The 16,798-nt window shown below is 33.2% G+C and overlaps 1 protein-coding gene across 1 annotated transcript; it reads left to right on the forward strand.

The window, feature by feature from the left end:
- The first annotated feature begins 3,940 nt into the window (after positions 1–3,940).
- LOC118437710 lies at positions 3,941–5,909 on the forward strand. Its single transcript, XM_035857006.1, has 2 exons — positions 3,941–5,445; positions 5,533–5,909. Exons 1-2 carry the CDS (start codon positions 5,301–5,303, stop codon positions 5,907–5,909), a joined length of 522 nt encoding a protein of 173 aa, XP_035712899.1. The 5' UTR covers positions 3,941–5,300.
- Positions 5,910–16,798: the final 10,889 nt, after the last annotated feature.

The following is a 16,798-nucleotide window of genomic DNA, read 5'->3' on the forward strand; positions in this document are numbered from 1 at the left end:
GTTTGTAATGCAGTAAAATCTGTGTATTTGTTGCAAAAGGAGGAAGCAATCAGATTACAGACTTTAGATCTTTTGATGTGATTTTCGAAAATTTGTAAAGTAATTTTCAAAATAAGCAGAGTTTAAAAAATTCTTGTACTTCGGTCGGTTCTTTTAAAATTTGGTTATGTATACAATTGCGAACTATTTAAATTATTCTATAAATTTAATATATTGATATTCCCGATGAATTACTTATTTGGAAAATTTCGAACAGATTTTGACAAAAGGTCCGTACAAAATGTCAAATTTGTTAGAATTTAGCTCAATTTTGGTGGAAATGTATGAAAATTTGGTTACTTAAAAGGGTGCAAGTTTTGTAAATTTATTCCAAAAAATTAATACCTAGATCCATATTACACAAATCTATGTATGTATTTCACGAGAATTACTGATTTCTAAAATGTCGACCAGATTTTGATAAAAGTTTTGCCAAATTTGTTAGGCTTTAGTTCGATTTTTCTTCACAATACCGATTTTTGTGTCGGTAACAGATCGTGCGAAAGTTGTGTTCCTTTTCACCCCCAACTTCTTTTGGTGCAATTTGTTCATTGATTAACTTCTTCCGTGTAACGTTTCATTTCATGTCAGATTTGTTACAACTTTGTAAAAAGAAATTAGTTCCGTTGATGGGTAAAAAAGGACCAGATTTTTTTTTTACTTGAGGTTTTTTTTCATGAAAACTTTTACCTTTGTGATATCGCAAGAGGCGAAACGTGTCAAACGCATGAGGTAAGAGTAACACATTTTTAAAATCCGATCAAAATTTGATTTTTGTCTTAAAACAGGGAAAACATGATATTTGTCGTGTTTTTCGCCCTTTTAAGTCGGTGTAAATGTGGTGATAGGTTCAAAACCACGTGGAAGTTTTAGTACACTCATCCAATATTAAATGCTACACCGTTAGAAATCTGGTATAGTAAAGCAGATATTAATTTCTCGGTGTTAAAGTTGCTACCGCTTGGTATCATACCGGTCCGTAAAAATTTGTTACTGATGTGGTAAAACTTTAGCACCGAGTAAACGGGATCACTTATCAATACCACATTAGTAGAGTCATACGTATATGAATCTCCCTTAGTACTATGTTAATACTGGGTTTCTAAGGGTGTACATATCCAAAAGGACATCAAAATTTGAGATGGAGCGGTTATTCTCATTTACGCTTATGATAAATTTAACGTTTGCATGAAAATTTTTTGTGTAAAACTTGCACAAACTACGTAACGTCAAAGCAGAAAGTGACGAGGTATCTATCTTTGATTTACGGAATTACAAATACTATTTTTTGTTACTCGGTGTTAAATTTGGTCATTTCTGGGTGAAGTTGAAGCTCGAATAGGTGGAAAATAATAATTAATTGGTACATAAGTATATTGGACTAGTGTGAGAATCTCATTTAAAATATTTTCAACAAAGTTGATATTATGATTTTTTCTCTTATATTCAACAAGCTGTCTTATGTACATAGAGAATAACCTGCAAGCGAACGAAGCCAAAAATTACACCTATTTAATTTTGTCCCTGAGTTGTAAATAAGTTTAAGAGGAGTTGATCTTAAATACACTATAAGTAGTCACAAACTTGTTCAAAATTTAATTTTGAAGCATTTTTTAGACTCTCTGATAAATTTGCATGCATGAAATAGTACATCTACAAAAAGTTCAAACTAACCTTAAGTTTATCTGGGAATCCGAAAATGCTTAAAAATTCAATTTACCATAGTTTGGCGACTATTTAAGGCCAACTCATCTTTATCAGATTTTCTGTCACTAATTGCATAAATGTCGAATCGACACCTCGATTCATTGAAACTAACATAATTTATCCGAATATCTATGTTCGGGTTTTCAAATTAATTACATTTGCATTTCATGGATAGTTAAGCTTGCACGTCTGAATAAAAAGTTTCTGAAATACTTATATCTACTCTTGTAATAGATTTTAAAATAATGTAAGGATTATCGAAATTTAGTCATTATTTCACATAACGGAAAACTTAACTTGATCATTGTAGAAAAAAATCAGAATTTTCAAAAAAATGCGACTTTTACTATCAAAATTTTCTAGCATCATGCTGAAGTCGTGTATTTATTTATTAGATAATACAATTCCGTTTCGAATTTTGATAATATATTTTTATCAATTTATCACCCTTGATTGGATTGAAAGTAAATATTTTAGTGTAGAAAGTAAATCCAGTCGAGAAAGTAATGAAATCCTGACATGGCTCTATTTTTCTTTTGTCTTTCTCCCCAAATTCATTGAAAGGTTGAGTTGAGAGTTAATGATTTTTTTTGTGTTGAAGTGTATTTTTTTCCATGGATCGATCCTTCCCTCGAGTCAAGATTCTGTAACCGGTTTCATATTATTTTGCGTAGAAAGGGTCGAATGCAAGTACAAACTTTCTCCTCTAAAAACTCAGATTTAGCTGCTTTCTCCGGCAGTCTCTGTTTGCCAGGAGAAGAAGGATGAGAAACTGTGTAGCATTCCTCGTTCAAGGAATTTTGACAAAGTTTAAGGGTCCTTTATGTAAATGCTTAATAGTGCGAAAACTAGTGGAAAAATTAACCTAATTAATTATTTCCGAGCGAAATTTCTTAAAGATTAGTAAGGATCAAAATTATTTGAAAATTGTTCTTGTGAAAAGTTTAAGGTTAGTTTATAATCCTTAAATGTTTAATAAAATAGTGTGAAAACTACACTGTTACAAAACGGGCATTAAATTATTACCGCCCGGAATTATACGTACATGACTGCCGGAACTAGTAATAAATGGGCATAACCATTTAGTAATATTAGTATTGTACCTAGTAAAGAATAATTTACCACGTTTACAGACAAACTACTACCAATCTGGTGGGAAGTTATTACCAAAACTATCCAAGTACGGAATATGTATATGACTCTACCGCAGGTTTTGACAGTGTAGTGAAAAAATTACGTTAATTAATTATTTCTGAGCGAATTAAGGATCGAGAATACTTGGAAATTGCTATTTACAAAGTTTTACAGTGAAATAAATTCTAATGAAATTTGGGTGTTACATAATTGTTGTGTAAGGCGTTACACAACAATTTGGGTTAGGTAAGTAAGTTAATCGTTTTTGTGTAATTTGGGAACCAATAAAAAATTTAGGAAATTTAAGTATTCATTTGAAATAGTAGATACATATTTCGTGCTGTTTTGGTAGGTTTATGAGTTGCATAACTGAGGAGGGGAGCTTGCGAGGTTGATAATAACAGATCCTGATGCCCTTTGGATATGTGGTAGGGTCCTATGAGTCTACTAAAACCCTGAAGTGGTTTGACTCCATGGCCACATTTGCGCCCGCCACACCCAATCAAAAATGCCCAAAAAACCAGTGTGTGCAAAAAGGCAGCCTTTTTGCTATTTTTCCATGCCGTTTTGCCTTTTTCAATGCCGAATTGCCTTTTTGCGTGCCTTTTTGCCTTTTTGATGCCTTTTTGCCTTTTTGATGCCTTTTTGATACCTTTTTCCCCGGGTTCCATGACGTTTACCCCGCCAGACTTTATTTCGCTCCACTGAGACCATTGTGTTTTATAAAACTTAATTACATTTCTTACTGCATTTAAATTTAACCAATCTAATAAAATGTTCAGGTTAAATTAACTAAAGGGCAAGTGTCAATAGGTTGTGTTATTCAACTAAGGTATGTATATGTTCATTATCCATTATCCTTTTTATTTATAATTGTTTTAGTTTTGTTTTTCATTAATCATTATTCAATTAATTTTTGCAGGTAAAGATTCATCATGAGTTTTTATTTATTTGACAGTCAAGAAATAAGGTATTAGAAGGTACGCTCGGAGCTATAACTGATTAAATTAGATTTATCTAATTTGCCATTATTTACTTAATTTAGAGTCTGAAGATTCAATAATTCATTTGGAAGACGTGATTCAAAATCCTGACGATCCAGACGGAAGTGATGGGCAACCTTCGAATCCGTCAAATATTTCAGATTACGATCCTGGTGAACTCGGTGAAGACGATAATGACCACGATGAACCATCTTCGAAACAGAAGAAGTTATCAAGTGGCACCCACAAAGGCGGAAGGATGAAAGATCAAATTTGGGACAGCTATATGGAAATTGGGGACGACTTCTGGGGCTGTAAAATGTGCCAGTGGAAAAATAAAAATCCGAAAGCTGATCGGCTGCGCAAACATTTAAATGATTGCTCCAAGAAAAGAAAATTGACAATTTTAGCAGCGCCGGTTACTGCGACAAATTCAATGCTCCCAACTTCGTCAACAAAAGCTTCGCTAAATTACAGCCAAAGCAGTATCAAAGACCACTTTATTTCAACTAATGATCGTCAACAACTTGAAATCAACCAAAAGCTCCAAAAAGCAATTTGCTCATCAAATATACCTTTTCGCGTTTTGGAAAATGAACATTTCATCGAATGGGTTACATCATTGAGACCAAGTTATAAACTGCCCACACCAAAAACCGCGTCTACTTATCTGTTAGATAATCTCTACAGAGAATGTGAACAAAATATAATCAGCAAAATTGAAAACCAGAATGCTACTATCAAGACGGATGGAGCACCAATCAGAAGGAATGCGTCATCGCGCATTCGATATTCGTGAAAAATAAGGTTTATTTTATTGATACAGTATGCCCTGGAGAAGAAGAAAAGACCGCAGAAAATTGCACAAAGTGGCTTCAAGTTTGTAGGAAAGAAGCGGAAGAAAAATTTTCTATCAAAATTGTAGCATGCGTCACGGACAATTGCAATACCATGGAAAAAATGCGACGTGACCTCGGAAAAGAACTTTTATGTTATGGCGATAATCCACACCTTCTTAATCTTGTTGGAAAGAAAGCATCTCCTGAAAAACTTATTCAAAAAATAATTAAAGTCCAGAAATGTTTTCGGAATCACGACTTTGTTACACCGGCTTTGAAAAATAGTCGCCCAGTTTTGCCTTCTGAAACAAGATGGAACAGTCAAATTGATTGTCTGAAAAGCTACATTACAAACCAAGGAAAATATCTGGAGATTGCCTGCTCTGATGACCGTGTCAACGACGAAGTGAAAACGATTATTGAAAATGGGTCCATTTTTAGACAAGCAAATGATTCAATAAAATTCTTGGAACCAATTGCAATTGCCTTAAATAGGGGAATCAAATTTGTCCCTATTTTAGATAGACATATCTTATATATTGACACTGAGACTAATAGTTTTAATTATGATTGATTTTAGTTACAAAAGGATTCTTCTATGATTTTTGATGCAGTTCACGAATGGATAAAATTGAAAAAGGAATTACCTCAACTCTTTGCAGAAAGCTATTATAAAGACAAATTTGCTAAAGGTACTCCTGCCTTTGCAATAGCTGCATGTATGATTCATCCTATTTATCGAGGTAAAGTTGGATTAAAATTTAGCATCAATACAGCAACAATATGCATCAGAGCTATATGATAGTCTAACTGTGATTTTCAATTTAAAGGTGCAGATTTAAGTAATGAAATGAAGAAGGATGGTCGAGATTGGATCAGTACTCAAGATAAAAACTTTCTCCCACTAACACTTAATTTGGCATGCAAGGACGAGTCAATATTTTCTCCTTGCTTATTTGAAGAAAGCGTCTTGGCCGACGTCTCCCCAATTAACTGGTGGTTAACGGCGCAACAAGATAATCCCACAAAAATTTCTGACGAGTTTATTAAAATGTGCCGCATTTTATTGGAGCTTCCGGCAAGTAGCGCCGGGCTAGAGCGGATATTTTCTGCAATGACGAACACAATTACAGATAAACGAAATAGATTAGGTGTCGAAAAAGCCAGAAAAATTACATTTATTAACCAAGCTTTAAAAAATACGTGACTGTCTTCATTAATATTCTTTGTTTTGTTACGTCTATTATTCTATATAAGAATGTTCATGTGCTTATGAATATTAGTAATGTTATTTTTCATAACGTATTAAACAAATTGCCAAATATATTGTGTTCTTTAAATTTTATTCTAGGGTGCTAACTTTCGTCGATATTTTCATTATTTGAATTAACATGCTTTTCCTAAATATTTCCTGAATATTTTCATGGGTGTGTTTGCATCGTCATCAGCTTAATTTAAAAGAAAATCGAAAGTAACGCAGTTAATAACTTTCACTTTAATTTTGTCACAGTGTTTGAGTCTCATGTCACCCCAATAAGCAAAAGGGCAAAAAGGCAAAAAGGCACCCATTTTTGTGGGGCAAAACGGCAAAGAGGCAGACAAAACGGCACTGCCTGCCTTTTTGCCCTGCACACACTGCAAAAAACGCTTTCACTCCAGTTTTCACTCACTCAAATCCACGCCAAAAATCCAATTTTACTCGGATTTTGAAATTTCTTTCACCAGATAGTTGCTTTCTTCCATCTAATATCAAACTCAATTTTTTAGAAATTTTTAGTATTTTTAAAATTTAAAATTCTGAATGAGAATTGTTGTAGTAATCAACAACACAAATTATACCTACGAAATAATCATCAGCAAAATTGAGTTTGATATTGGATTGAAGAAAGCAACTATCTGGGAGTGTAATGGTGAAAGAAATTTCGAAATCCGAGTAAAATTGGATTTTTGGCGTGGATTTGAGTGAGTGAAAACTGGAGTGAAAGCGTTTTTTGAGCATTTTTGAGTGGGTGTGGCGGGCGCAAATGTGGCCATGGAGTCAAACCACTTCAGGGTTTTAGTACACTCATAGGACCCTACCACATATCCAAAGGGCATGAGGATCTGTTATTATCAACCTCGCAAGCTCCCCTCCTGAGTCGTATGTAGTAAATTTTAAGTATTTAACGTATCGTTTTTGGCACCAAAATTTCTCTCGAGAGCGCTAATCTTCACCCGGCTTAAGGGATCGCTTAAACATTTACAAAGCAATTTGTGTTTCGAAGTAGTTCCAGAGGATTCCCCGTCTCGAGGGGGGTTGTTTCTGTTTGTATGGGCATTTTATTCCTTAATCCGTGTGGGATTAATGGGTGTGCAGACAACTTGAAAAAGTTTGCTATTTAGTGATGTGGCATCTTGTTTGTAAAATGGGTTGTTTGAGTTGATAAAAGGTTTGAAATTTTCGGCACTGTAAAAGTTTTGTGCTGGTTGGTTTTGCAGTTTTGAGCAGGTTTTGTTGAGGTGCGGGTTAATAAAATTTGGCCCACAATTTGAGAGAATATTCATGCTAATAATTTGTATATTGATTGGAATAAATATCTGTTCTTTAATTGGTAATTATTGTCACGTGACTTATGTAAAAATATATGTCCGATGAAATCTGTGAATTTGATAAATATGCAAATATGTCATTGTTGAAGAAACAAGTGGAAATCGTGTTACCTTTACGGTACGTTAAGTCTTACGTATCTCGCAATTTGAACAAAGCAGAGTAATTTTTTGCGAATTTTTGCGAAAATTAAACAATTAATGATTGGCTGGATGAAATAGCAAAATTTTGCCATTTTAATCTCCAGACACATAAGTTTTTGATGGTTTGGGATTGTGTATTGTAAAAATTAATTACAGATTATTATGACTTTAACGCCGGTTGGAGATTTTGTATTGGTTGAAAATTCTTATAACCGTATGTCAGATTGGTGGTTGTCTTTCCAATAAAGTTGAAATGCATTACGTCTCGCAAATTGAACATAGCAGCACATGGAAAGTTTGCAGGAAAAATGATAAAGATTTTAGATCATGGATTAATCACAATGTGACGACGGAATTTGGAAACGCTGAATAAAAATAATTACAAAAGTGTAATATTTACAAGCAAGAAGAAAATCCATTGTTTGGCAACTTGTAAAATGCGCAAGTTTTATAAATAATGTTACAAACTTTTACAAAATACAAAACGCTCTTGACCTAAGTAAAGTTATAAAAAATTTTGAAGCTAATTTTTCCTAAAATGTTGGTAAAACTGTAAATTTACAGATTTTACAATGTTACAAAGATCTTCGTCAAATGCGTCATTGTTCTACTCACTGAAACCAAGTTCACCAAGGGACATGTATTTAATTGTGAGAGCGTGTAAGATTCTGGGTTCGAGGAGAAAGCAGGATTTTGACGGATGAGAGATTTTTTGAGCTCGTGGAAGAAGAAAGACGAACTAATTTCGTTTCTTCGTCTGCTGCTGCAAATCCTAAATCCTGCTGGTACACAGTTCGTAAACCTATCAGCTCAGTGGCTGTTCTGTTGTTGCACTTATTTTGAGTTGGACCGAGAAAATGGAAGGATTTCGAACGTCGGAGGAGAATTATCTTGTCCGCAAGCCTTGTAATCGCTGCCTGTCTGTTTTCTCCATGTAGAGAAAGCTGTGTTTAAGAAGAAGACGTTGTTTCCTGTGGGTAATCTGTTTGGAAAATGAGTGCAGAACAAAGTACGCAAAAGATTGCGTGGTGAAATGTGTGTGTCCAACAAGAGTTGGTCAATTTGAGCTTATTTTTACTGTAAGTAAAATTATTTGGCTTACTCATTTTAGTTTCTGAAAATAAAAGTGTAAGGGTTAAACTCCGCAAAATATTTATTATGGTTAAATTTGAGTAATTGAAAATCCGGGTACATCTTCCACGAATTAAGATACTTTTACTTTGTAATCGAGGATTTTTTTAATAATAAGTTTGAAGTTCGCGGTAAGTATGATAGTATTTCGTGTAAAATTTCGTCAACACGGGTGTTTCTGTCTTGCAAATCGTTAGAGTTGTAAAAAATGAGGCAAGTCACGCAGTTCTTGGTAACTTTGTAAAATCAATAAGTTCTGTAAAATTATTTTACGAAGTTTCACAAAATACAAAGACGTGAGTAAAGTTACGAAAATTTGTAAGCTCATTTTGCTTAGAGACATTGTAAAATTTTGTAAAAGTTGGTACGTTTACATAATTTCCGGATTTTACAAAGTTTACAAGGCTTTTGTGAGTGGTATCAGTCTATTGTTTCCACCCGGAAATAAATTAGTGGCATAAAATATATTAGCAATTTTTCAGGCAGGCCTTGATGCGTAAAATTTAAAAATTATTTCAGTGTATAAGCTTTTATAGTTTTACTTTACGTGGGTCGGGGGGATTATTTGGATTTTTAATAGTACAAATTTTTGCACTTTTTAAATGTTCTTGCGAGCAGTGTCATGCATGCAAAATTCATGCAAAATTCAAAATTTTAAATGTCACCAAAAAACATTTCCACTAAAAAATTTTTTCCGCATTTATTAAAACACTAAACACGGCTTGCTTTATAAACTTTGCAAAAAATAAGTGCTCAATGTTCATGCTCATTACCATCAAATTGCTATTTTATTGGTTTGGAAATACTTGGAAACAATTTTTTTTATCGAAATTACCTGGAAGTTTATTGAACAACTTTAACGCCAGGTGTATAAATTTTTATTAATTGTAAAGCTCAATAAAAAGCATTAGGTCAACTCAAGATATTATAGTATAGTTCTGTGGGTCAACTTAAGCTATCTAAATATACTGTAAAGCAGTGTGTGCAGAGTAAACAGGCAGGCAGTGTCTTTCTGCCCTTTTGCCCAAAAAAGTGGGTGCCTTTTTGCCTTTTGCTAATTGGGGCGAGATGAGACGAAAGCTCTAAGATAAAGTTAAAGTAAAAGTTATTCATAGCGTTTATTATTCTTTTCTGAAATATGATCTTTAGCCGAAAATTAAATTAATTAAGCTGATGACACACATAAAAAAAATTTCTCGGGAAAAGTATTTAGCTAATTTGAAGTATCAATGAAAGCCAGAACCCACCAATACAATTTTAAAAACATTAAATATATTCTGTAATTTCTTTTATACGTTAAAATCGGGTTCAATCATCAAAAAATCTAGCAAAAAGGCATCAAATAGGCAAAAAGGCATCAAATAGGCAAAAAGGCATCAAAAAGGCAAAAAGCATCAAAAAGGCAAAAGCGATGAACAAATAACAAAAAGGCTGCCCTTTTGCACACACTGTTTGCGAGTTTATAAATTAGGTCTCTCTGTTTCTGAATCTTCGGAGTCAATTGTGTAGCAAATTGTCCATAATACTTAATTATAAATGATCCTCAAGTCTGACAAATGCATGTACAATTTACTGCGTGAATTGCCTCATTGTTTAATAAATAAATTAGTGACGAGCAATATTTTTGCTCAATTTTTCAAACAGCCCTTGATGCAGAAAATTGGTAAATTTAGCATTTGCAAAGGTTAACAAAATGCAACAAAAATTATTTGTATTTCGGGGTATAAACTTTTTATACGCTTACAGATGACAGAGTATTTTTATTTCGTAAAACTTGTCCTGATTAATTTGAAATCTAATATTACACAATTTACGCCGATTACAATTTTACAATGTTCTGTGTGAGTTTATTATTTGTTTTTAATAAAATTATGGCAGCCATTTGGAACTATTGTTTCTTCAAATACAATTCCATTGCAAAGTATCCAAATAATTGTAAATTGGTGCTCAAGTCTGACAAATATTTAAAGATGTAATTTTAAGATCGTGAAGTAGCAGCGATACAAATTTTGTGCCAATTGTATAGAAAATTTACCAAATTCTCAATGAATCTCCCATGCTTAATATTTGTAATTTTAATCTTTTCCATTTTTAGAAACAATGAAAAATGAGTTATGTAAACTTAACGAGCTGGTGACCTGTTTAATATAAACATTTATTTTAGTTATTGATAAACGCAGTAAATAAATTAGCAGGTGCTTTCCACAGGTAAAAATTAATTAATGACGTGTAATACCACAAAAGTATTTATCAAATTTCATTTTAGTAAATCAGTATTTAAATTATATAACTTATATAATATAAGTCTCTATGGCCGGAAGACAAAAATATGACCAAAATCAAATTTGCTTCGTGCTAATATCATGCGAATTATTCCGTGCTAATCTTATACTTTTGCCTCTAAACAATCTTATTTTTACCTTTTCATTATTGAAAATATTTAAATGCATTTAAAACGTCAAAGGTAAGCAAATTTTTTAAAATACATAATGTTTGCTTAGTTTTTTGAGCCGAATTTTCGGACATATTATTGACAAATTTATGCTGCAATTTTTACATAATTTAAATTATGCTAAGAATTTGCATAATTTTCTAAACTTGCCATGCAGAGTTGAGTAGTCGAGTGAAAAGCTATGATTAAAGGTCCCGTCTCATAAAAGTGATATATTTTCTTGGTTAAATTACAAGTTTGACTCGATTACGGCCCACATCGTTCAGAGTCAAGTGTGACGATAATTGATTCCGAACATGCTCCCATAAATCAAATTTTATCAGATATCGAACACCCAGATCGTGTTTCTTTGTGCGGTGAGAGCTTAATGGGTCGGACCCCATAAGGGAAATGCCAAAAAGATTTGTGAACATAGGGGACTGTGAGGCTTTGAAAATTTAAAATGTTTACTACAAAACCAATTCTAACTAGTTAGCAGATTTATTAAAATTTTAGAAATTACGTAATCCGGGAAATGTGAGACTTCAGAAATGACCAAATCAACCAAAGTATAGCATTAAAGTAATTTAAAGGTTTATGACTATTTTCGAAATTATGAAAGTAGCAACTTCTGAAATTGCGAGGCGTCCACACTTTCCTATAAGTTCGGAGGAAAATTGTTTAATCATAATTAATGAGAATCTCAGCAGAGGATTTATGAAAATGGGACAAGATGAGATTTTGATAATATTTACTACAATATGAAATCCTTAGTTAAGTAGAAAATTTATTAAAATTTTATAGAAATTACGAGAGCCGTAAAAACTGCCAGAATTTTACTTATGTAATCCGGGAGAAAGTTGTGTAATCATGATAAATTAAACTGCCAAGTACAGTACAAATACAAATGCGTACGACGGAATGACAAGAGAAGAGAAAAGAACGTGTGTGACCACATAAGAGAAATGCCATACAAATACAATTTGGGAACATGGGGAAGTGTGAGACTTTGTAAATTTAAAATTGAACTACAAAAATGAAATCTAGCTGGGTAAAACATTAATTATATATAATTTTAGAAATTACGAGAGTAGTTTTTGTATAATCCGGGGGAAGGTTGTTGTGCAATCATGACAAATTGGACTGTCAACTACAATACAAATTCGCAAGAAGGACGGACAAGAGAAATAAGGAACGTGAAAATAAATAAGTACAGTTTTATATAACAAATTAATACGATTTTTGAACATTGGGAAACGTGAGACTTTGAAAAATTTAATTAAAATTTAACTACAGCATGACATCCATAGTTAAGTAGAAAATTTATTAAAATTTTCGAAATTACGAGACCAGTTTTTTGTAATCTCCAGGAGAAAGTTGTTGTGTAATCATGATAAATTAGACTGTCAACTACAATACAAATTCCTAAGACGGACGGACAATACGAGGAGAAAGCAACGTGTGTTTCGTTCTGAGAGGATTTTAAGCTCACTGACCAAGTTGTCAGGTGAACGGTGGGGGGAGATTTATATCCCCAGCAGCAAATTTTAGTGAAGACGTCGCACTCACAGTTGATGTCCAGGCTTGGATACAGCTTTTATCAAGCTGCTCCTGTTTTCAACTATTTTCTTATTTCTGTGACTGAAACATAGGAATAAATTTGGAGTTTGAGATTAAAACTTTGAAAGTCCTGATCTTTAAAACTGAAGGACGTCAAAGATGTAAAGTTTGATACAATTGACAATTACAAATCTCATTAAGTTGGAAATTAATTAACAAACTAACAACTAAAAAAATAAGCTATAAAGTTCGACGAAATACAATTTAAAAATGAATTTCAACGGAAAACAGCATATCGGACTATGCATTTTTCCCCTGAACTTGGATACATGCATGTCTACAAAGCAGATTTAAATAATTTTCAATATATTTTCACCTGGATAACAACATACATATGTAAACTCTATAAAATTCGAAAACTTTTACAAACTTATATAAATATTTCGGTGGAAAAATAGCTTACACCTTCTCTAAGCTTACTCAGACTAAAAGTATATTTTTTATTTTGTACAAGCTTGTAAAATTATTTTACAAAACTAGCGGCCTTTACAAGTTACCAATGGCTGCGTGAATTACCTCAATGAGTTATTATTCCAATTTCACTTCAGCACGGAAATAAACCTTTAATCGACTTTCTCCGTTCGCCGGTTGTATGCAAAGATTGTGGAGAAAGTAAAGTGGAATATTTTATGCCCAACAGTCAGTATTTAATACCAAGCTAATTGATACCGTCGTAAAACACGGGGGACAACAAGGGTCAGAAATAAATAAACGACTTCTGAAATGAACCTGGTCAGTAGAATTCTTGTTACGCGAGATGTTGTCTCGACCACCGCGACCGCATATCCGGGCTGCACAGCTATTAAGATAAAGTCGGCATTGCTTTCCTTACCGGTATTTCATTCGTTTCACCGCAGTTTGTGCTTTGCAATTCTCGTTACATAAAAAAAATAAGAACGTCCCATTTTTACAGTTGTATATGAATTTTAACGTAATATAATTTTTATGATGCGTGCACAGAAGTATATTTATTACTTTCATTTTGTATATTTTGAACGGGATAGTTAACTAATACGGAAGGCCGAATCGACAAAAATTTAGACATGGGCATCAAATTTCGTCCGTTTTCAACATTTCTTTATCAAAGAATCATTAAATTCGAATTGAAAAATATTCCTACTTGAAAACACTATTGGAAATATATAGCAGTAGTAGTAAGAAACGTTGATACGTATTTATTACTGGACAAAAGTTAAATTCTCAATAAAAAACTCCCAAAATTGAAAAACAAAATATTTTATTATTTGTGTTGCATAACTAGCTACATACAACATATGTATTTGAACAGATTGGTTAATTGCCAGTTGACCGACAATTTTTGATGAATACTGATCCAATTTCTACTACACGGATTTTATAATCGGTCAAAATATGTTTGTTTTCAACGTGGTAAATAAAACGACAAAGTGTCGTCCCACCTAAATCCGGAGAAAGATATGTAATTGTCATTGTCTCGTATGCAAATATTAAAAACATTAAAAAATTATTACCACATTTTACATATGATTATAATATTTAAAAAAAATAGAAATTTCAGTAAATAACTCTCCAAATTTTGTGTCTTGTTTTTATCGTATGGGTGAAAATTTAAAATTTATTTCCATTTACCCATTTACACCGGGTGTTTCTTGAAACGGTATTTTTCTCGTCGATCTACACTCTTAAAAACTCGGTGTTAATCGTCACCAAACGGTGTGCATATGTGCCTTCGCCTAATTATGTTAATGTTTTCCACCGCATGGTAACAAATTGTAACTGGCTGGCGTTAATTTTGCCACACTCATAAAAATCTGGTAGAGTCACATAGATATATGCTCCGTACTGGTATTAATTTGGTAATAACTTCCTACCGGATTGGTGGTAGTTTGCTTCTGAGTGGTAAATTAACCATTACCACAACATTACTAAATAGTACTGTGCGCTATTATTTTGCAGTCAGAGTTGTATATGTTCATCGGTCGGTAATGATTTAATACCAGTTTGTTTTAGAGTGTAGAAAAACTTACCATTGTTTCAAACAGTATTAGAACGTGGCAGCAAAACTACATATATTACTGATGACCATAGTTTCTGTTAAATTGTTACATAATATGCTTAAATTTATAACCATATGAGAAGATTACTTCCGTATTTTTATTTACTTTCGTGAATTGTTGGATTTTAACGTCACTTTTTTATTATTAAAGTACTTACATAATCATATAATATTAAATAAAAGGTACAGAACTGAGTTTGCAATTCAATATCTAATTTCAATTACGCAAATATTATTTACTTAAAAAAACGTCATTTTATGGTATAAAAGAAATTGTGGTATTTGTGGATTTAAAAAAATTAGTATCTTTTTTAAAATTTTTCGTATGAACGTTTTTTAAAATACTTTCATCTCTGGCCAAGACACGGCACGGACTTACAATGGAGGTCTCCCAACGTATGCTCACAGATTTGGACGAAATTAGTGTCAATCGATCACAAATATGATTAGTATGAAATTTGCAAATGGAACTATCTGCCAATGCGCAGGTTTAGCGGAGATATTTGCATAAAAAGATGAGAAAACGCACCAAAAGGCTGGCATATTTTTCATTTTCCAAATTTCCTGCGCATTTTTTCTGCTTTGAATGCAAATATCTCCGCCAAACTTGCGCATTGGCAGATAGTTGCATTTACAAATTTCATACTAATTATATTTGTGATCGATTGACACTAGTTTCGTCCAAATCTGTGAGCATACGTTGGGAGACCTCCATTGTTAGTGACAAAATCAGACCGACGATGGACGACCTGGAGAAAGAACATGTTAGCGACGATATGCACATTTACCTTGAGAGCTAAACTAGTGTTTCTCAACGGGTACGAAATCCTTCATCCGAACCCGAACCCGATACCTTCTACCCGTATCCGATATATACCCGAACCCGATAATCCGATTTGCTAGGAGAGCGATCCGAATCCGAACCCGAACCCGATACGCTCAATCCGAACCCGATACCCGATAACAACCCGATAAGTATAAAATAATTGTATAAACTTGCTTGTATATTAATGAAAATTATTTCCAATTAGTTTTCAAACTATTAATAACAAATTACAACTATGAGCTTGAATTTTAAAACGTAAGTTATTTTGCCAGAAAATAACCAGCGTACATATATTTTGTTCTCCGACGAGTACCCATCACTCAGGGATATTATTATGCATATCATTATTACATTTAATGCCTATGCCTAGGGGACGCTCATAAAATAATTGATTCAAGAAAGTGGGAAAGAGTTGTCTGAGGTTGTCAATGTCAACATTTTAAAATTAAAATCAATTAATGCGTAAGGGGAGAAGGAGGGCGCAAAAATAGTTAAAACTCAGGTTATATATTTTATGTGTGAACGTTCCAATAATTGCCATACGTTATTTTAAATAACTTGCAATGTTGAAAAAAAACTATTGAGTCTTAAATCTCATTATTCAATTTTGAATCGGGTTTTCGGATCATCCGAAGGTAAACCCGAATCCGAACCCGATAACTATCGGATACTGGAAACCCGATCCGAATCCGAACCCGATAACTATCGGATACAGGAAACTCAATCCGAATCCGAACCCGAACCCAATAACGACCCGAAACCCGATAACGACCCGAAACCCGATAACGACCCGAAACCCGATAACGACCCGAACCCGTTGAGAAACTCTAAGCTAAACACAAATATGTCACATCCATAAACAAATTGACTTAGATTTCTGGTTCGATTTCCTCCTCGAGTAAATTCTCGTATCGTTTTGACAAGCAGCATATTTTCTAAATAATTGAAACGCCAAATTCTATCCAGATTCAAGTGAACATGAAATAGTAACCTTTCATAGATAACATTTACGGTGAAAGTGTGGTTTTGAGCCAACATGAACTTTTGCATTTGACTGAAATTGAATTTCATGAAATTGAATTTCATGAAATTGAATTTCATGAAATTGAAAACTTAGAAGGAAATGTGATACTGGGCGAATTCACGTCAACCTTCGTAATCTGAGCGTACAAAGCAAGGATATATTGAGACATTTCAAAAAATGAGGCTATTTTTGTTGAAATTCGAGGCAGAAGTAGTAAGCCAATAAAAATTAATCCAATTTGAAATAACTTATTGTTAAAAATCCCGTATGATTAATTTCATGAAAATTTATAAAAATCT

Source organism: Folsomia candida, unplaced genomic scaffold (assembly GCF_002217175.1).
Source record: "Folsomia candida strain VU population unplaced genomic scaffold, ASM221717v1 Fcan01_Sc015, whole genome shotgun sequence".
NCBI lineage: Eukaryota > Metazoa > Arthropoda > Collembola > Entomobryomorpha > Isotomidae > Folsomia > Folsomia candida.

Bases quoted from the DNA above. Each gene is read 5' to 3' on its own strand.
- LOC118437710 (XM_035857006.1), top strand. From the start codon at position 5,301: ATGATTTTTGATGCAGTTCACGAATGGATAAAATTGAAAAAGGAATTA. The intron at 5,446-5,532 runs GTAAAGTTGGAT...TTCAATTTAAAG, and splicing joins GATTCATCCTATTTATCGAG to GTGCAGATTTAAGTAATGAA.